Source organism: Corvus moneduloides, chromosome 3 (genome assembly GCF_009650955.1).
Source record: "Corvus moneduloides isolate bCorMon1 chromosome 3, bCorMon1.pri, whole genome shotgun sequence".
NCBI lineage: Eukaryota > Metazoa > Chordata > Aves > Passeriformes > Corvidae > Corvus > Corvus moneduloides.
Genome location: NC_045478.1, coordinates 31,616,043 through 31,637,591, shown reverse-complemented (window position 1 = coordinate 31,637,591; position 21,549 = coordinate 31,616,043). Strand labels below are relative to the sequence as shown.

The 21,549-nt window shown below is 38.9% G+C and overlaps 1 protein-coding gene across 7 annotated transcripts in view; it reads right to left on the bottom strand.

The window, feature by feature from the left end:
- Positions 1-9,327, bottom strand: part of COL19A1 (collagen type XIX alpha 1 chain) — a 187,409-nt gene extending 178,082 nt beyond the window's left edge. For 6 of the 7 annotated variants that reach the window (XM_032104736.1, XM_032104741.1, XM_032104740.1 and 3 more), the window contains exons 1-2: positions 9,189-9,327; positions 7,019-7,145 (exon numbers count right to left, since the gene is read on the bottom strand). In XM_032104736.1, coding sequence (XP_031960627.1) covers positions 7,019-7,109 — 91 coding nt within the window. In that variant the 5' untranslated portion in view covers positions 7,110-7,145; positions 9,189-9,327. Of the gene's footprint in view, positions 1-7,018; positions 7,146-7,981; positions 8,337-9,188 lie in introns of those variants that run through there. The other variant, XM_032104738.1, reaches the window with a different exon arrangement.
- Between the last annotated feature and the right edge of the window lie 12,222 nt (positions 9,328-21,549).

The window sequence follows — 21,549 nt, the reverse complement described above, 5'->3', positions numbered from 1 at the left end:
TTAATTTACTTCTAAGGTGCTAACAGAGTAAATTTTTTCTTTCTCTCTTATAGATCCATAAATACCAGTATGTGCATGTTTTTCCCTATACAGATAGAGTTTCATGACAAATGAGATGAAACATATGCATGAAAAACTCTGTTAATTCCCTCTCCCCAGAAAAGATGCTGAACTGTAAAGAATATTCACATTGGAAACTCTGAAGTGAAATCCTTCATCATTCTTGGTTTGCAGGAAGTTTTATACAGTGAGAAAAGCATTTGCTGGAATTACATAGTGACATAGCAATTTCAATACACCTGTTGATGTATACACATACAGTATGGGACAGAAACAGGTTCACCTTAAGCCCTCTGGCCTCAACCTTCAATCACATATAGATTATTAAACTATAGACCTCTATATACAGCTACTCTAAAACAATGAATGTCGTTAGGGTAGATTTACATACGTATAGCTCCAAGAAATAAGCTGGAGTAAGGGAAGCCATTTATGTCTGAAGTTACAAAAGAATGTCAGACATATGTGGACAGATGTTTTTCTTAAATCTACATGTTTTCTACCAAGGGTTTCTTTCAAAAATATTCAACGTATTTCAAAGCAGGTTCTCTTTTTGGTTAAATTCTTGACAGTACTTATAATAAGAGCAGACAGATAGTACTTATTGCTGATTTTATCCTAAACTGATGTAAGCTTTAGAGAAGCTGGGACACAAGTATGCTTTGTTTTTTCAGCATTAACTTACATGAGTGTTGAGCAGTGAAATACTACAAAGTTCTAGCTTGTTCCCCACAGCCACTTGCTTCCAAGTCCAAATAAAGACTGCAAGCCTTAATTTTTGTGCTATCCAGATGATAGCAATGATTCCTCACATGCCACAGACTGGACTGTGGACCTATTTTTATCAGTGGCATAGCAGCCACAGCACAGACAGGCCATTTAAGTGTTAGTTATTTGTTTGTATTCCGCATCCCCAGAAGAATGAAAGAGTTACGGTGAATCTTCTATCGCACGCTGCTGATGCACACCTTTAGTTCAATGTTATTCCTTTTACCAGAGAGCTAAGGGAAAACTCTCAAATAACAACTCTCCATGCCAAGACTGACAACCTTCATTACAACAGACCGATGAAAATTCTTTCTGCAACTACTGCCTTAATAGTTAATCTCTTCCACGATTTTTAGTATTGCTAGCAGATCCTTAAATTTTTTTTAGCTTGAGACAAAACAGACAGTTTGCCCATTTAACATGTGGGTAGCTGAACAACAAGGTCTGCATGAAGATATTCACGAAAGGAAAGGAGCAATGGAAACCATGAACCTACCTGGCCTGTTAAAATACATTACTATAAAATTAATAAAATAGTAAGAAGAACAAGCTTATGTTTATACACTAGATTGCTCTGCACATGATGAAACTGCATCTGTGTGGATTGAACTAAAAAATTAATATTAAACCTGTGATATCAAAGGTCAAGTTAACTTACCTATAAATTAACAAGTTCACCTACCCATACGAAAAATTAGACCTTGACCTTCATAAATCAATGAGTTCTAGCTATGAGCTCATTAATATAAAATCAATCTAATAATTGTGAAAATATTAATTTATGCAGACCAAGCAGGTACATCACAGATCATTGTCTTCTCTCTTTCCAGTAAGATGATAGTAATGATAGTAAGAATTTTTCGTTTGATTTCTAACAGCATTTTGCAAAAAAAAAAAAAAAAAAAAAAAAAGGTCATTGCCTCCAGATATATCTGTTGCAACATGCAAAAGCGTAAAAGCGTGTTCCAAACTACTCCTGGAATGATCAGGACACTTGTTGAAGCGCACTGCAACTTCCATCTAGGCACCACGCTCAGCTTTCCAGTCCATGCAAACAAGGACAGAAGAGACTCTGGTGTGTGCTTCAGTCTCCATCTTACAGATATCTCTTGTGTGCACTTCCTGAGTGGGAACTGTAACTTCCAATAGGCAGGCTAGGCTTCTCCAGATCAAGTGTAACTTGTAATGGCTAGATTCACTTTACAACTACCCATGTGCTAGTTTATAATTAAACTTCACATTCAGGTGAAGTTTTTGCTGTCATCTAGCACCACTGACATGCACATTTGCAAGGGCACTGAAGCTTCCATCAGTGACCATGACCAGCCTAATGAATGCAGCCAAACAGCAAAGCCCAGCCTAACATATACCCATACCCTGTGTCGACTCAAGCTTCAGACAGAAACCTGTATTACCCAAGATTTTTCTCGTATTCTTACTGGATCAGGCTTCATAAACACACAGACAAAGGCAACCTCTTCAGAGCTTGCCACACACTTGCAAATGTCAGCAATGACATCCAGTGAGTCCACCTCAAATGTGTTCATACTGAAGATAAGCAGACCCAGCTGGCTTGCTGTCAAATAAGGTCAAGAATTCAGATTTCCTACATATCTGTAGCCTCAAGTATACAGGCACCAGGAAATACGATGTGATTTTTCTGTATTCCGTCGTTGTATTCTGTAAAGAAGATCATATTAGATTACAACATATATGCTAATTAAGACAAGGATGGGAAGAATGAAGGAAACAAGATACAGTAAAGAAGTCATCTTCAACTCTGGTTGCTATTTAGATGGTTATGAAGTAACATAACAGCATTGGCAGGCAGAAACAAGAAATCTGAGCAATGGAGTTCAAGGATTAGGATATTCATGCTAGACCCCTGGAGAACTATATTCTCCCATGATGAAGTGTAAGTAGTGAAAAACAGGACTTCATATTATTTGGGACAACCAGCACCACTTCACCAAGGACAAGTCTTGCATGACTAACTCAGTGGCCTTGTACAATGGAGTGGCTACATCAGTGGACAAGAGAAGAGCTATGGAAGTCATCTGGATTTCTGCAAGGCCTTTGACATGGTCCCCACAATATCTCTGAACTGGAGAGATTCAGATTTGATGTGTGGACTGCTTGGTGGATGAAGAATTGGTTGGCCAGTCACATAGACGGGAGTGGTCAACTGCTCAATATCCAGATGGAAATCAGAGACAAGTAGTGCTCCATTTGGGACCAATTTAATTAATTAATGACTTAGATGAAGGGATTGAGTGCACCCTCAGCAAATTTGCAGATGACACCAAACTGAGTGTTGCAGTTGACACTCCTGAACGACAGAATGTCATCCCGAGGGAGCTAGACAAGCTTAAGAATTGGGCCCATGGGAATCTTGTGAGGTTCAACAACCTCATGAGTGCTGCACCTGCGTCAGGGCAATGCCCAGTATCAAAACAGGCTTGGGGATAAAGGAATTGAGAGCAGGCCTGACAAAGAGGCTTTGAGAATACTGATGGATGGAAACCTGGAGATCAGCTGATGGTATGTGCTCACAGCCCAGAAAGCCAATCATATCCTGGGCTGCATCTAAAGAAGCATGGCCAGCAGGTCAAGAGAGGTGATTCTGCCCAGCAGCTCTCATGAGACACCCCCCCCCCCACCCCCCACCTGGAGTACTGCATCCAGCTCTGGGGCCCCAACACAAGAAAGACAAGGACGTGCTGGAGCAGGTGCAAAGGAAGGCCACAAAAATGATCAGAGAGCTGGATCATCTCTCCCAAGAGTTAGGGTCATTCAGCCTGGAGAATAGAAGGCTCCAGGGATCCCTTACTCCAGCCTTCCAGGTAGGGAGCATGTAAGAAAGATGGAGACAGACTTTTTATGAGACCTGTTGTGACAGGACAAGGAGTAATGGTTTTAAACTAAAAGAGGTTGGATTTAGACTAGACTTTACATAATGGTGGTGAAACACTGGAACAAGTTGCCCAGAGGGGTGGTAGATGCCCCATCCCTGAAAATATTCAAGGCCCAGTTGGATGGGAATATCAGGAATATGAATACATTGTATATGAGAGTTACTGTAGAGTCACTATCTTGATTTCGAGAAATATCTAGCTGTACTAAAACACTAAAACCAAAAAGCTGAACTGATTTGCTTGCTTGAAACCACTCACTGTACTTGGGTTAAAGTGCCTATCTAATATTATGATCCATAGCCAATACTTTTCACAACACATTCCATGTCAAAAGGCAATAAATTCACCATGCCTGACAGTCCCAGGACTTTGTTTATACTACATTTTTCATGGATTAACATGTGACTTTAAAAAACAGTAATTGTAAAAGAAAGTTGAAAAAGAAGCAATGATCTGGGAATGAGTCAGAATATTAATATTCTTAATATAAAGCATTCAGGAATGATCAGATTAGAACTTCATGTGTCACTACAGAAAGAGTTTATGTCCACCCTCAAACCCCAAATATTCTCAATAATAATAAGTTGACAACATGAAGAAAGTATTCTTGAAGTCAGATCAAAAATATGCCTGTGGAAAACTCCTGAGCCCTCTCCCCTCAGATTTGCTATACTCCATCATGAGAAGAGAGTGCTTCCTTCTAATGAACATTCAGCATATCAAAACATGAGAACTGAAAGAAATCCTTGATGTGAATCTAATGCATACTGGCACCCTCAGAGCCTAAGGAGGACTGCTCCGAGAAGATCCAGCATACTCTCTCAGCCTCTGACTCTTTTTCAATACTGCTATTTATTTATTACAATATTGGCCCAATGAGTAAGTCACAAAGTATATTCAGCATGCCTGCTCTGAAAGCTCTCCCCTACATATGCACACAAGTTAATCCTTCCCCTAACACACTTCTTTCCCTCACCAACCTCAAATTAACTCTAGTTTACACTTTTCCATGTATTTTAAGCCATTCCTTTAGATCAAAGCAGATCAGGTGAGAAATTTCAAGATGTAAATACAATAGTCTCAGATTCTACCTAAGTGTGCTTTGCTGGAAAGGCTTTCATATTAGCACAGAGAAATAAATACTATGCATACGTTGTTGAAGGAAGCAAACCAAAAAGGTTGTCAATGCAGATATTGAAGGACAGATGCTGATTCAAACAGAACTGGTACACAGGAGGGGAAAAAAGGCCCAAGAAAGAGCGACCAAATGCAAGACAGAAAAACAAAAAAACCCTTTAGATATTACTCTTCTTGAAGTAAGCACATTTCCAATTTGTTACAGATTCATCTGCATACAAATTGTCAAACTGGAACAAGACAACTTAGCAACACAGAGCACTCGGTTCAAGTGAACAGAGCAGACTAACAAAAGTTTGACAGAAAGACCTGTACCACTTTTACCGCTGCTCCGTCACTGGGTCCATTCTTTCCCAACTCCTGCTTTCTGGTCTATAATTTGTATTTCTTTTTAGACGGTAACCATCCCCACAAACTCCAGTAGAGCCTCTTTCCTGTTATCAACTGGAGTTTAACTCTGGGCTTAACTCACACACCTGCTGTTGGCAGAGCTGCTCAAGCTGGCAGCTATCTACTTGTTATTCCTCACCATCTGCCTGTACCACCACAAACCGAAGAAGCCTCTCTCAATTGCACACCATCAGTTATTTCACAGGAGAGATTCAATCTCTCCTCTTCTTCCTAGCAGTTCAATCGGACCCATATTTGATCCATTTGGGGCCGTCAGGCTAAGGAAAACTGCAACTTTGCTGCTGGCTGCTTAGCTACAAACTTCTAACAGAATGTAAGGCACAGTTCAGATATACTGTTTATTGACAGTTCAGTATATCTGCCACATCTTCTGTGGCTGACCCAACATCTACTAAGGCATCATTTCATTAGGAAAAAAAAAATATATATAAAAGAAAAGACACAATGTTTCCTGAAATTTTGTTTTAATATTTTTCAATCTATGTAGTTAGGGAACCTTCTGCACTCACATCATTTTAGCACTTTGAAAACTTCTCTTCTGCAACCACCACCTAACAATGACAGAATAAAACATATATTTCTTCTTTCAGACAGAATGATTTCACAGCTATGATGTAGGCTCGCTCTCTCAGAGGAGTTAAGAATAATTCATCAGTAGAGCACTTAGCCTCAATGCCCTAAAAATACAAAGGGGAAAAAGACTTCAACTTAAGTTCAGACGCTTCACAATGCATTATTATTACCTCAGAACCCACACATTACACTTATTATTTATTCATTATTACTACTTATAGTTTCCAGGGGCAGTAAAAGGATTATTTTCCTAGTCATGGACTTTTAAAATTTCTTGGGCCTAAGTTTCAAATGAGTTTTTGAGATTCAAAGTTGCTCTCTGTGTGTGTAGTTTCTATTATCTTTCATAAGATTTATGGAAAGGAACAGCATTACTAGGAATTAATTTTATTTTTGAGAAAAAACCCAACTCAACTTAAATAGCAATAAGCATGTTCTCCTTGCTAATAATTGTAGGAAAATTAAAATATGTTGAAGTACATGCTGAGGCTGAACAATTCTGAAAAACTGACGTGCCTTGTTTGACAAGCACATATGATGTGTCCTTAAGACAGAATTTACTGCATTCTGGAGAGTTAACGTAGAGTTTAAGTGAGAACACTAGATAACATGTGGAAAGTAAAGAAAGGAGAAAACAGAGAAATATGAGAAAATTTGCAGAAGACAGGTAACAGCTTTTAAGTTAAACAATATCACTCCATTCCTTTCCCCCATCTTCTTAGGAAAAAGATTTTTTTAACTCTGCATGTGTGAAATGTATAACCTAGTCTAGGGATTACGTACAGGTGTGGTTAACATGAGCATTAGATTGTTTAGGTCAATGTGATAAGTGGTCTGCTCTAATAAAGCCTCATGATTTTGTTCACGAAGGTTTTGCAGCTCTGACTTGTCTTGTTTTTGTATGGTAGGAAAAGTACAAAACAAAACTCCTAGAAACTACAACTACCTCCAAATATGAATCTTCCAAGGAAGCAGAAAGGCTGCTTTGGAACTGCTTCCAACTTAGGACATTTCAGAAAGGAGATTTAAAACAATCTTGTATATTTTTATCTGTTTGTATGTTTGTTTTCTGTGTGCTGTTGTTATTTGCTAAAAATTTTTCTGTACTGAGATTTACACCTTTAGTCTGTGATGGGCAAGAAAAGTGGAAGTACCTGTCTGGTCACTGACAGCCACAGAAGTAGAAACAGGAAGGAGGAAGGCTGCCATACAAAGCCAAACTATGCAGGGTCCGATGTACTTCATCTCCCCCTGGACACATGTGAACAAACAGCTACAAATCTGCAACAAAAAATAAGCATATTCAGAACAATCTCGTCTTAGTCTTCTTGCTGTCAGAAAACTACAAACAAGAACTTCTTAACTGTGAAGAGGAAGTTGCTAGTCACATACAAGTGTATCATTTATCTGTCTAAGGAGCTACAAAAAAGAGATTTATTTCAGTCTAGAAATAATTCATAAATATACTCCTTTTTAGCTCTTTATTAATAGACTCAGAAGTAACATCTCAGAAATACTAACTTGGAGCTATTAATTGTAAAGGTAGTGAATGTTAATTTCATTAGTAATTACTAATTTTCTTTTATACTTCTCCCCAATTTATTTTTCAATTTTCAATATACTAGCTAAACTGCTTGGTGTCACAACACTTTCAGTGACTGCTGAAGTAGTCCTCAAATTGAACAAAGACAACACGCTATTTTTTGAGCTTAACCACGAAAGAAACCAAAATGCCATATTTCTGCACCTTGCAAAGTGCCTAGAACAGCCTATATTGAATTTACAGTTTAAATCTCACAAAAGTACAGGCTTCAACCACATAAACTGATACTGTCACTAGGGGACAAAAGCTTCCTTCTAAGCCAACTGCGATGTATAAATACACATGAATTTAATGAAACACAGAAAGTGTCTAATATTTTTCTAATCACATTTTCTGCAAAAAAAAGGAAAAAAATGTGCAATTTTTATAATTATTTCCGCAAAGCACCTTATTCATCATCAGAGCTATTCTGTCTTGTACTGACAGCAACTACATCGTGATTAACTTTTCTAGCCTTCCCACCAGCAGCAAAGCGAATACATGTTCAAATAAATTATCATTTAATTTCCTGCACCTGCTTTCCAAGCAGGCATCGGGAATTCAGTAGAGCTGCCGCTCCAGAGGTCTGGTTTTCTGAAGTGCTCTGATCGCCAATACCGCCAGCCCCTCGCTGCCGCCGCACCTCCGGGCTTGGGTCCTCTCCCGCCGGCTGCTCCGGGAGGCTCCGCTCCCTCGCACAACCGGCGCACCGGAGCCTACGGGGCGCCCGTGGAGCGACCGAGCCCTCGCCAGCACACCCTCAACTCGGCAGTGCCGGCAGCTTCGTTCCTCTTGGATCGAGCCGCGTTTGCCGGAGGGAGGGTTCAGCGCTCCGGGCGGGAAGGCAAGCGGGCAGCTCTCCCGGGCGCCCGGGCAGCGCCCCCGCCCCGCTGCCGGATCCGCTCTCCGGCTCTCGGCTCTGCGCTGCGGGCTCCCACCGCCGGGCCCGCCCCGTCTCCCCGGCCCCTGCCTGCGGCGCCGGGAGCCCGGGGAGCAAGCGAGGGGCAGGCGCCCGCCGCCGCTTCCTCCGCAGCCCCGGGGCGGAGCGGGGCCAGGAGCCCTCCCGGGCCGGCGGCGCCTGCGAGCGGGGCAGCCCCTGTGCCGCGGGGCGCTGCGGCGGCACCTGCGCCGGGCCGGCAGGTGAGGGGCCGCTGGGGGCGGTGAGCTGGCCCCATCCGGCCGGGAGTCGGCCCGCGGCATCCCCGGGCTCTGCCCGAGAGCTCGGCCGGCGCGGTGCCCCCTCCCCGCAGGGCACTGCCCGCCCGTGCCGCTGCTCACTCACCAGCGCGCTCCCACCAACCGCATGCAGGCCACCCGGCACGCGTGCTAATTACAAGGACACGCACACTAAGAGGTAGGTTTTTAAATGTAAATATATGCACAATCAGCATTGTGGCCACTCGCAACAGTTTAATCAGTTTTGTAAATTACTGCTCATTTAGCGGGGCTGTTTTTGTTAGCATATCTTAGCATATACCTATAGTCACCCATTCGCATATACAATGTATTTACACAATCATGAGCAGAATACTATAGCACAGGCTGATTGCAGTACATTAAAAACTTACGGTATCCATCATGTTTATATAAACCATAGTTAATACTAGCAGTGATAAACTTAAATGGCAATTTTGGAAATCAAAACCAAAAACACCACAAAACAAGCCAAGAATAGTGTAGTATGTGTGAGTGTGCACATGTAAGACGTTTAGATAATTGACTACAAAAAATGAGTGGCTTACCTTTAATTTTTTTATTGGTCTGTCCCCCCAGAAGCACTGAAAATGCCTGTACAGGGCTGCTGTAGTGCCGAGGAGTTGCTGGAGTGAGTCTCCAAAGAGTGGTAGAGGGGGATGCAGCTCTGTCCTTATTAGTCACACAGTGTGACCCTCCCACTCTGAGCACAGAATACTCTGCAAGAAAGAACAGCCACCCAGACACAGATTTTACATAGTCATATATGTATATCCCAACTCAGGTAACAATGTAAGAAATGTTTAGGGGTTTTTTCTCCTTCCCCCTACCTCTCTGAAAAGCCCCCCCTCCAACAGTTCCATAAATTAGACAGCCATGGTATGAAGGCATGAATGAAAGAGTATCTAGTTTCTAGCTGTGAAGAACCAATTATGTACATTATTACACTGGCAGAAACTAGCTTTTATCTTTTCAGTGTAAGCATACTTTAATTTTATATACTTTTATATACTTCATCATAAATTTAAAAATCAACCACGCAAAAAAACAAGAGAGTACACTTATTTATGGCACTGATGCTGTAATGCACAGTGAATTACGGAAATTTGTTTTGCCTTTTAAAATCTATCATTTACAAACCTGAATGCTCTTGCATTTGTAATACCATCTGTCTGTGATGAAATTATGAGACTGAGCACTGCCATTGGCTCTTATCTGAAAGTGCCAAACTGCACTTTTGTCAGGTTCTCCAAGTGTGCTTGTGGCAGTTTTTCAGATTGCATTTTAAAGACATGAACCAGATAGAAGGACAGAGAGAAGTAAAATGATTAGGAACAGATATACAGAAGATAGAGATTAGGGCTTACATATATAATTTATATATATGTATGTCCAAGACATATTTTACCTTTTTCTAGTTGAATCATTCTGACAGGGGAGGATAAAAGGAAGGTGGTCATATGAATATTTATCAGCTTAACATCAATTTAGCCGATTGGTCTTCAGATCAGAAAATTCATAGGGTAAACTTTCTTCTACCCCCAGCTCCCCATACCCCAAATCCTCCCACCCACTCACTAGATTTTGGAATATGTTTCCTCATTTCAATCAAGATAACTAGCCAGGATAACCAACAAATCCCATGGAAAGACGTGATTATCTTCCTGGTTTGAATTTCAAAACAGTTGTTGTTCTTCCCAACTTAGAATCAACGAGAGAAAGATGAAATTGCAGCTTATGTACGCATCTGCTAGGGCGTTTTATTCCACAGCTTTGCCACAGACTTGTGGTGTAACTTTAGGCAAGTCGCACTTCTTGCTTGCTCAGTGTGTAAATTATAGAAAGTAAGGCTGTCTTACCTCTCAGGATGAGGTGCAAGAGCCCAATCCCACAGCTGACAGATCATCGGAGCACTCTTCTTCTCCTTCAGACTGTTCATTTGATAAAGGCTTCAATGTTGACTTGTAATTCTGTGTTTGAAGCAGAATTGTAAGATCCTCCGTTGAAAGATGCTTTGTAAAAGCTCTGCTGTAGTGAAAGGCATCATCATTTTTTTTGTTTGAGAACTACATTTCTCATTGCTCTTTCAAGCTACAAAATTCTAAAATTTTTTTACTTTATTTTACATGTCCTAAATACCTGGATTCATCTACCTTACACGAATATAAACGGTCTCATTAATTTCAATCAAATATAAGTTCTGAAGTAGCTAAGCATTTTAATTGCATAAAAATTTGCACATACAATCAGTTTATCCCTTAAAGAAATATTTCTGCCTCTTAAAATTTCAGTGTTGCTTCAAGGTCCAGACTCAAATAGGGCCTTCATTTCCTGTGAAGCAATAATGAAACAATTCCTAAACCAAGGATGTTGCTTCACTTACCGAAATATTGACACTACAAACAGAAAACTAAATATCTTTTTTAGACCATCTCAACTTTAAAAAACACTCCACATCTGCATGAAAGCAGTCAGTAGGAGAATTAGAAACTGCTACAACCTTCCCTGACTAACACATACGCTTCCTGTACTCTGGGCCAGATCTTCAACTAAACAGGATTATTCCAGTTCACATAAATCAAAGGAATTACAGTGATTTATACTAGTTGAGGAGCACCACAGGAGGGACTGCCATCATATGGATTTACGGACAACACTCTTCACAGTATTAAAAACTGTTCAAATGGCTAGTGATGTGAAAATTTGGAACAAAAAAAACCTTACTGTTTAAAAACCTCTGCCGTGACCCCCCAAAAATGGCTTCTCTCTGCCTCCCATAATATAAGAAGCAAAGCCACAACTGGTGAAACATCTGTTGCTGCCACAAACAACTTAGAAATCCCAAACACTTCTTCACCTGCAGTCACTGATGCACTCCAGGAGAAAACGTCTATACATTATCTTATCTGCTTTAAATCTGGGAAGTACTGGAAAAACTGATAATCTAATCTGAAGCACCAGCAGCAAATGGATGATACCCCATCTTGTCTTTGCAGCAACACATTTTTCCAACTATCTCAGAGTTTAGCTACAACGCACAGAAGACAGAATTAGACCTGGATCCAGGAAAGAGTCAAGGCAAATACACCAAGAAGCAGAAAGTACAGAAATTTAGGTTTGAAGCCATACTTAGCACAGACATGCAGAGAGTGTTCCACCTCCTGTGCCAAGGCAAAACTGCTCCACTGAACAGCTTTTACTACAACTGCAGTTGCAGGCAAGATGCAGGGGGGAAAGGTGAGAGAATCGGGGGACTAAAGCACTGACTTATTTTTGTAGAAACCTTTTCTTTATTGCTAACACTCACTTTCACCCTTTGTTTCTTTTTTTGTCATGATTAGATATCCAAACCAGCCAAGTTGCATAATTCACTCTGTCTATGCAGTGTTAACAGATTTGTCTCCATCTCGTTAGACCCACATTTTAAACTGTTGCTTACAACAACACATATGCAGGAATGAAGCTGTAAGCTTGGACAAAACTCTTTAAAAGCAGCAGTATCCTATTTGAAAAAAAAATTTGTAAAAGGAGATTCATTTGAAACGCCCCTTATCACACAATTTCTCACTGAATGTAGTGCTCAGTATTTCTGTTCCGTTGTGTAAGCCCTTATGTGGCATTGTTCTTTGCCAGATGATCCTTTCTGCCCTCTGCAAGATTTGCCGGTCACAACAACTGCTTTCCACTGAAGCAATTAAAATATAAATGCTTTTAAATACATGAAACTGAACTATAGTGAACTTAGACGAAACAGGTGGAATCCCAGCCCTGGGGAAGTTAATGGAAATTTTAACATTGATGTAAATGGAGCAAAAATGTCACTCAAATGAGGGCACTTTGGCAAAAACAACATAAAAAGGGAATTATTTATATGCATGTGCCCACATACTAAGCACTCCTAAGCAGCAAAGCCAACAGAAAAGCTGGATGTCACTTTGTTTCTGCTATAGGAGACAAAAAGAGGAAAAAATCCAACTGCTTCTTCTACTGCATACTTAAGCAGCACTCACATTTTCAGTAGAGGGGCCAAAGTAACTAAAAAAAATACAGAGAGAGCACTTATCATTATAGTTTTGTGGCATTTGTTGCCTTAGGCATTTTCTCCATGGTTTGACACTTTACAACGTCTTAAAATAACCAATTGCTAGTAAATACAACGGTACAGCAACCAAAAAAATAGAAAAAAAAGCACATTCTTTAATTCCAGTGTCACTGATAAACCCAATCTCAAAAAAAAAAAAAACTCACAATGTTTAGTGTTATCTGGTCCTAGTATGTTTCACATTTTTAATAGTGGCATCTTAATTCAAAATATATACTTTTCAAAGTAAATAAACCAATGTCATGATGTATTGCTTATATTTACCTGTTGTAAACATGGCAAAAAGCTGTATCATACACTTTGTAAAGTATTCATTAGTATTCCACAAAAATACATTTCTCAGCATATACTACTCTTTAAAGTATTAGTTCAAAAACACAATTAAGTTGCTCAAACCTGAAATACTTCTAGATTTGTAGAATTCAGTAAAACATTAGTCCAGGCTTAGAGAACCAACGTCAAGATTAATAGCATTAAAATGTCCCTTATCTAGTAAAATGCATGCTTTCCATTTTCTTCCTCTGAATATATATATATACACATACCTATATATAACCATACTCTAAACAGCTTGCCACAAGTTCTGTTGTTTCATGAAACACAAAAGCATGCAAAAAAAAAAAAAAATTACCACCGTTCTTCTTCCTCTTCTTGCCTTCATATGGAATTAGCCCTACCTGTAAAGCAGAAAATACATGCTTTTTGGTGGCTCTTGTATTTTACAGGAAAAAAGTAAGTGGTCAAAGAGCTGATTAAGGAAGAGAAGAGCTGAAAGGTGATTTTCCACAACAAGTCAAAGCACATCTGGATTTAGATTGAAGTATCCATACGTCTTTGAAAGTCATTATACATAATGAAAGGTCAAAGCCAGGTTTTAGGCAGCTTTGCTGAGGCGTATAGGTTTTTGCCCAGTATTTCTGTATGAATATGTTAAAATCCTACACACAGTCTGAAAGCATCTATAAATCAGTACAATACGCTAATTTAAAATTTAATAATGCACATATTAGGAAAAGGAAGGTAAAGAGTTAAAAAGAGAAAAGTTTAAGATCCTACAAATAGAATAGGCTGTATAAGACTTGCAGGCTTAATGGGCAGCATTGTTTCAGCTCAGAAGGTTGAATACTCTATGCCTGTTTTCTTTTAATTTCAGCAGATGAAGCATAGATTTTAAATTGTAACAAATATGTCTAAGCATTTTAAAGTCTCAGTATCAGCCAGTGTCTCCTACTGTTGTGTCTTTTCTATCCAGCTAACTTGCCCAAATAGTACTTAAAAATTGAATACTACTATGATAAATAACCCACTTTTAGGTCTAGTTATAAAGAGTTTCAAATTTTCAGAAAGTAACTTCTTTAAATTTGCATATGCCATACTAACTGATATATAATGACCATCAGTTTTATCAACATTGTACCTACAACTATATTAACACATCCAAGATTCTGGGTTCATGTAGAGCTATTTACTATTATACTATTTCAGTGCTCAATTTCAATACTGTCAAGCAACATAAAAATTAAATAATAAAATGACAAGTATTTTATTCATATTTATTGCTGAATAAATAGGCACAATAATCTAGAAAGTCATAATAAGTGCATATTTAATCTGTATCTCTGCATTCACATACTCTCATCTAGGAGTAATATTCTCAGGGTTTAACCATTATACTTTCAAGTAAGTAGTTTTGTAGATTTATGTAATCTTGATGTGTAAGCCTAGAGCTATCTAGTTACGGTCTCCAATGTAAAAGAACTCTGAATTCAATAGTATCTAAAAGGCTGCAGCTAGAAGTAAGACTGAAGCACATGCAAAAAGAGAAAAAAAAGATCTGGCTGTCACATTCTCTCTTAACCAGCTTCCTGACCTATACATACTGCAAGACCTATGTCACCCTGTGTGTATGTATTTTTGGGAGCTGAAGATTTCAGCACTAATAGAAAATGACAGTCCAAAGGGAGAACCTATCAGACTGTGTTTGCATGACTATTTGTATGTTTATGCATTCAAATTTTGCTGTTTACTGGGAATGCAACATCCAGTGCTACCTCCTAGAAAGGCCACTATTCAAATAAATGGAAGGTTCTTAAAACAAATGTAGTGACGTAATGTATCGAGTAATGTTTGCCTCGATCTCTTAATTGTCTATTCTTGGCATGTCAAATCTGGTTTGTACACAATGGAGAAATGTAATTTTGGAGCAATGCCAAGTGATTTAGTATGAACATGACATTTTGATGAAGCCTGGAGTTGCTACGGACTCCTTTGGTTTCTTCCCTTTCCTGGTAAGTGGAATCCAGATCAATCTTGTTGGTAAACTGTGTACTTAATCTTGCCAATTAGCCACTGACTAATTGTGATGGAACCAATTATTAATGCTGGAACCAGCTATGTTCAGACAGCTTACACTGGCAATCCTGCAATTATTTAGTGAGGCCATTCTTTCACGTGAAAAAAATTTCAACTCCTGACCTCCTAGGATAAGCACATGATAGTGGGTTTTGGGTAAGGGAGGTAGGGTGAAAGGGAACAGAGAGAGAGTGAATTAGAGAGGGATAGAAAGGAAGAAAGAAAAAGAGAGATCACAAGTTCTGGTTCCAATGTTGACCCAGCTGATGCACCCAGACTTCGTGGAGATAGCTTTTTGTAGCACTTGTAGCCCTAGTAGCCTTAGAGCTAAGTTTCTTTCTTTCTAAGTAAATGAGTTTGCATGTGCAATGTGTTCTTCTAGACCTTTCTGGAAATGGGTCGGAGGGCTTCAGGGATCTTGGGTGGTTTTGATCCTCCCTTACAGTCCATGCCAGCTTGCTCACCTCATTCCAGCGCCAATGCTGTACTGCGTTGTATATATCTCCAGAAGCCAAAACATTTTTCCCAGAAAAGCGCTGCCCCACCTCCATATGCCCCCCTGCTTCTCCAGCCACATCTTCTTTCCCACAGTGTATTATTACCAAAAATCCCTGGCTGGCTCCACCACTATCAGTTCATGAGGCATACACATTAGGTCTTTATCTTCTGGGCTTCTACAAGGGAAAGACACTTTTCACAAAGAAACAACTTTTTTTTTGTAACAAAATTGTGTTTGTCCAAATTTTTTTTAGTATGAATAATCATAGCTTGACATGCTTTCAAACCTATTCGTGAAGAAGTAATTCTGGTTCATGTGTTAAAATTAAAAGGTCAGATTTGTTAAAAAATAAGAACTCACAAACTGTTCTAGGACTGAGTTGCTCAAAGATTCATCAGCAACATTGAGCTTGTCTCTCCTATTTCAATATCGTTCCATTTCCCAGGACTTAGAATAGAGGTTACTTCTTTAAGGAACTGTTAATAAGTTACAGATACTTCACTAGTCTTTAGGGAACTTTAAAATCTACTTCATCAGGGGATTTGACTCCTGGAGAATAAAATTAGAAAAAAAAATAGGCTGAAACAGAATAAACTAAGCCTCTTGGCAGGAGTTAAAAAAAAACCCAAACAAACCCAAATCAAACGAACATAAAAAACCCCCTATATGCATAACGAAAACCAAGAGCTTGCATGAGGCACACATTTGTTCTTATGCAGGGTTTATCATTCCCACAGAATTATTTCTTGCAATCAGAACCTGGGTTTGACTGCCAAATTAGCCTAGTTCCAAATGACAAATCTGGCAAGCCTTCTTCAGAGTCCTCCCTAGTACTGAGCTTTACTGTGTAAATCAGTGGGGGTCTGAGTGTGTCTCATGGCTGCCTGTGGTACATCACAGCAAACCTCCGGAGAAGTGTTACGAGTGCACAGAGAAAGAAGCTGTCTACATCCAAGCACACTTTAGCAATTACAGTAAGACAAAGTTGATTATCCGTGTTCCTGTGGTGTGAAGACCACAGAGTTAATAAACCAAAAGTAATTTTATCACAAGTTTAAATCCAGCTTTAAGCATTATCAGTTAGTTCAGGCCAAGGGAATTGTGGAAGTGAGTTATGCTCCTGTCTACACATGTAAGCAAACAGCAAATAGGGTGAAACCTAAATGCAAGTTATGTGTGTCACCTGAGATGTCTAAACTAAAGGTGTAATTTCCATAGGGAAATACAGATTTGGGATTAGCTGTTCTTTACAAGTGTCTCTCTGGATTTTAGAATGACAGTGTTCCTAACTTCAACATGACACCTTAGTTTCTGAACCGAATCTGTGCATGCTTAAAGGTTTTATAGAATCTGTGGGCTTTCAACCAGTTTAAATAAACTTTAGGACCATTACGGCTTTTAGATATCTTTAGATAAGGTAGCCTTATATACTTAGAAATACTTATATTCTTTTTATGGCTAAAAATTAACTACAAAAATGACCTACACTACTACAAGACATTTTTATAATCATGTAAATTGTTCACAAAGTAAATTGGACTGATACTAATAAACTGAGTCAAATTCTATGTACAGAGGACTTAAATGAATATTCCACAAGCACTGCCTGCAGCAGACATGATTAAATAAGAATTTTCAGTTACATCTACATAAAGCCCTTCCATTTACATTCGGAGCAGGTCTCCTCAAGAGTTCCATTAACAGATACCTTGGTCTATAGCAAAGGTGTTCATATCCTTTTCAAATATAATATAATTGTATTACCTAAGAGAGGATAAAAATTTTAGTATTGTCAGTGGAGGACTTCCACTCCTGTGATTTTATCAGAGAATTAAAGATAAACATTACAATCTGTAAAAGAGCTTTTTCCACTTGTATTTTAGATGGCCTCAGGTAATACTGACAGGTGGTCATAACTGCTCAGATCCCCACCTTACTATAATTTCTCTCGTGTCATATGTTAATTCAGAAGTTTTAAATACTTCTCAGTCTATGCCATTGCCATCATTTTGACTTCAGATATTGTCCCATTAAACTCTCCAATCCTCTGCCTTGCCTGCATGACGATAGCTTGCCTCTAGACTGGAGAGACAAGGCAAGGAAAACCATACAAGGAAAAAGGGCAGAAGGCAGGATGACACTTAGCACATGGGAGGCTTTCACTGCTCACCTATGTAAATTAAGATATCTAACATATAAAACATCAAATTAACTTAGTGATTTCCTGCTATATCTTTGAATTATTTACCAGTATGAGAGTCAGGAGCTGAGGCAGTAACAGAGAAACAGAAGTGAAAATTAAGATAGTAGGGTATCCTTTGATATAGGGTAGCCAAATGGATGTGGGTAGGTTCCTTTTCGTCTCTTTGTTAATGAAACACAGGCTAATCTTGATTCAATCAGATTCATTCAATCTCTTTCAGTATAGAATATTATAGAAGGCAGTTCTTGTTTTATATGTTATCAATTTGAGAGTCCTGTAAGTTTTTCTGTTTATCAGTAAATGGAGACAACAGCAAAGCATCATTATATGGTTCATTCCAGATGTGTAAGTGGGCATGGACAAAAAAACCCCTATAAATCAGACTGAATTAAGGATTGGATCTCACTTTTCTGATGTAGCCAAGGAGTATGCTTTTGATGCCTAAGAAAGATTTAATCCATAATTAAGCCATAATTATGGGGAGCCAGAGTTTCCCCATTTCCTCCCATATTTCAGATTCTTTTCTCTGAAGTTAAAACATGTATTAAAATGTCTTCATAACTTTGAGAGAGTTGAGAAGTGCTTTTGACAATGATTTACATAAAACCTATCAGCATTAAGAACATCACAAGTCAGGAAAAAATGAAAATGAAAGAAATACCTTTTACTAGTAAAATAACACAAAGAGCAATCCCCCTGAAAATAGCTTCATCAAAATAATTTCTGCTTAAGTAACACTGAAAAAAAAAGTCAGTATGGTTCACCTGAAAATTGAAACATTTTAAAATATATTAAAAAAATCCTTATCTAGAAATAAATTTTTTGTATTTCCTTTTGTTATTGTTTTTCCTGAAATAAACTTTCTCCCACAGGACTGATCCCAGTTCCATTAATGACCTCGCCGTCTGCTGTCAGATTTGCTTATTCAGCACATGGTTGTTCTCTCCTGTGCTGCTTGCAGGATGCCACTGCTGTATAGCTCCACTCTTGGATCTCACTGGAAAGAATGAGCAAAGGAGAACTAGAAAGTCAGTGCAAGTAAAACACCTCTGTTTTTCTGTTGAGCATGGGAAGTTTGGTCAGTTTTTTATATTAAGTGAAATTTTGAATTCACTAAGTCAGTGTATGCTTTGGCATAAACTCCATTTGGGCCAGAATGTCACACCTGCTTTCTACCACCTCCCCTTAGTTGCTGTTGCGGTGAGTTAGGAGTATGGGAGACCTCAGTCAAGCCAGGATTTCACTCTAAAGAGAAAGTATGACCAACACTTCCTGTCACCCTCAGAGAGAGGACAATTAAGAAATAAATATACCAGAAGAGACTGCTTCCTTGGATTATGATATGCCTTTATCTGTTAAATAGCCTTATGGTAGCAGAAATCTTATTTCTATGTACAGACTTAAGCTATTCTCAACTCTTTCTGAGTAACAAAGATGGATTGAGGAGCTTTTGTTTTATTTCATGTTTTTTTGCTACAAAGCACTGTGGTTTTGTGGTAGGTGGGTTTTTTGCTTGCTTGGTTTGAGTCTTTTTTCTGGAACCATTCCTGCTCATCAACATTAATTAGTAAGCAGAATGCTTGGATAGTGGAAGCTAACACAATGGCATAGTTACACAACCAATACCATATAAAGCAGTAACGCAGCTACACTACTGCTACTTAGCATTTCTTTCTGTTAAATCCCATCTTTTTTAAGCCATCCCAGTGCATGTGAAGCTATTGTTACCTCCCTTAAGAAGTTTCAACTTTCCAAAATGCTGTATGCAGTTCAGTAAGGTTAGCCCTGCAGTATTTGCTCCCTCAAGTAAAATCTTAAATTTGATTGCATTGTATCACCTTTTTCCTGGACAATCTAAATCACCTTACAAAAATGGACATACCATTATTTCCTACTCAATCATTTTCATGTCAACAGCAAGCTATTCACAAGGTTTTCTAGCCGAGGAAAGCAAAGTCTTGCACTCAATTTAATGATGTTTATCTAGCAGTAATGTGATAGTTTTGCAGCAAGCCAGCTGAGCAATCTCCAAATTTTAAGGGAATGTTCTAAGTACATGTGAGAACATTATTTTTCTGACAACTGGAAAACTGGAATGGGAAAAGTAGGATTGAAACAAATTTTGAAGTTGCTTAGCAATGCCTCATCTAACTTGTAACTGCTTATTTTTCAAAAACACTTGATTAGTCACTACTATCAAGTAGGAAAGTATGCTACTATCATTCAGAGCTGCTTTCTCTCATACAAAAATATGCACTGAGACCTTGCTTGCAGACCTGCTTTATGTATAAAAACAGTCCGATTCTAGTGGCAGTCATATGAATACTCTCAAAAACCTGTATAGATTTATCTAGAGAGCCCTTGTTGTGATGGAGAAAACAGCTAGTAACAACAAAAATTAATGCTTTAGATTTCTTTGGAAATCTATCCTTTGGATGTCAGGTGTGTTTAAAGAAAGTGTTCATATTTTCAACACATTGGTGTAGTGTATTAATAGTTTGAATGATGCCAAAAGTCAGCACAACTAAAACGCAAATGGAATAAAATCTGATACCATCTGCAATGGCTAGGACTTCAAAGATGATCAACATAGAACCACACATGAGCAAAGATGATGGTGAACATAATTACAGTCATAATACAAATACTTAAACATTGGGAAATGTTTTAAATCAACCTATAGAATGCTAGAAAATATCATACAATGAGTATGCTACTTAAAAGAGCACACAAATACAAATGAACTAATTTATGAAAGACCAACAAGTGTTAAGTGGTGTTGTAGAAAAAGTGGTGTTGGGCAAAACATACATACCTGCTAGGTGACATTTACATTGTAACATTATAGGTAACATTATAGAGTTCACACAGTGGAGACTATGCCCAAACATGGTGAAGTTGAACTGATACCTAATGTAACAAACAAACTGAAAGTAAACTGATTACACCAGGTAAAGGCAGGGAGAAATTTAAGCAACATCTACAACAGAGTGACTTTACCAGTGTAACAGTACTGGTATGATGTGCTACAAAAATGGTGATCTGCAGCAGGTAGTGAAGCAAGTCAGGGCTTAAAAGCCTGCAAGAAGGGAGGCTACATCTCTGCAGACATCCTGCTCCTCTGCTTGACTGTCCTCATGGTGAAGAGATTTCTCTTCATATCCTGTTGGAACCTCTCTCGTTTCCCCTTGTGCACAGCTGTCTTCATCCCACCGTGTACTTTGGAGCCACTCAGCTTCATTTTTCTCAATGACCTTGCCCTGTGCTTAGGCTGCTATTAGGTGTCCTGAAGACAATTCCCATGCAAAAAATACCCTCCTGTAATAGCAAGTATGCTGACACAGAAAGCAAACTGTGTCTTCTTTGCAGACTGTATTTGCCCTACATCTTTTATGCAGCCAACAGGGAAAAACTAGGAAAATGTTAGCCAAAAAATGATGGTCAAAAAATTTGGCTACCAACCCATCCAGGTACGTATTTTCAACTCTTCTTCATACCAGATTCCCATGAGGGTTTTTCTTCTTGGAGTGACCAAAAACATGCTCTGTGGGATATCTTGATGCCCTTTGCCTCTACAAAAAGTATCGCCTGTGCACCTGATCCTTTTGGGCACTGCCTCTTTCCTCTGGTTAAAACTTTGAAGACATTGTAGCAAACAGTTACCTTAAACAGAGCAAAATTTCTGGTGGACTTTTTTAATTTGGTGACTGTAAGAAAGCAAATAATAACCCAGTGAAAAAGCAGAAGAGGAAA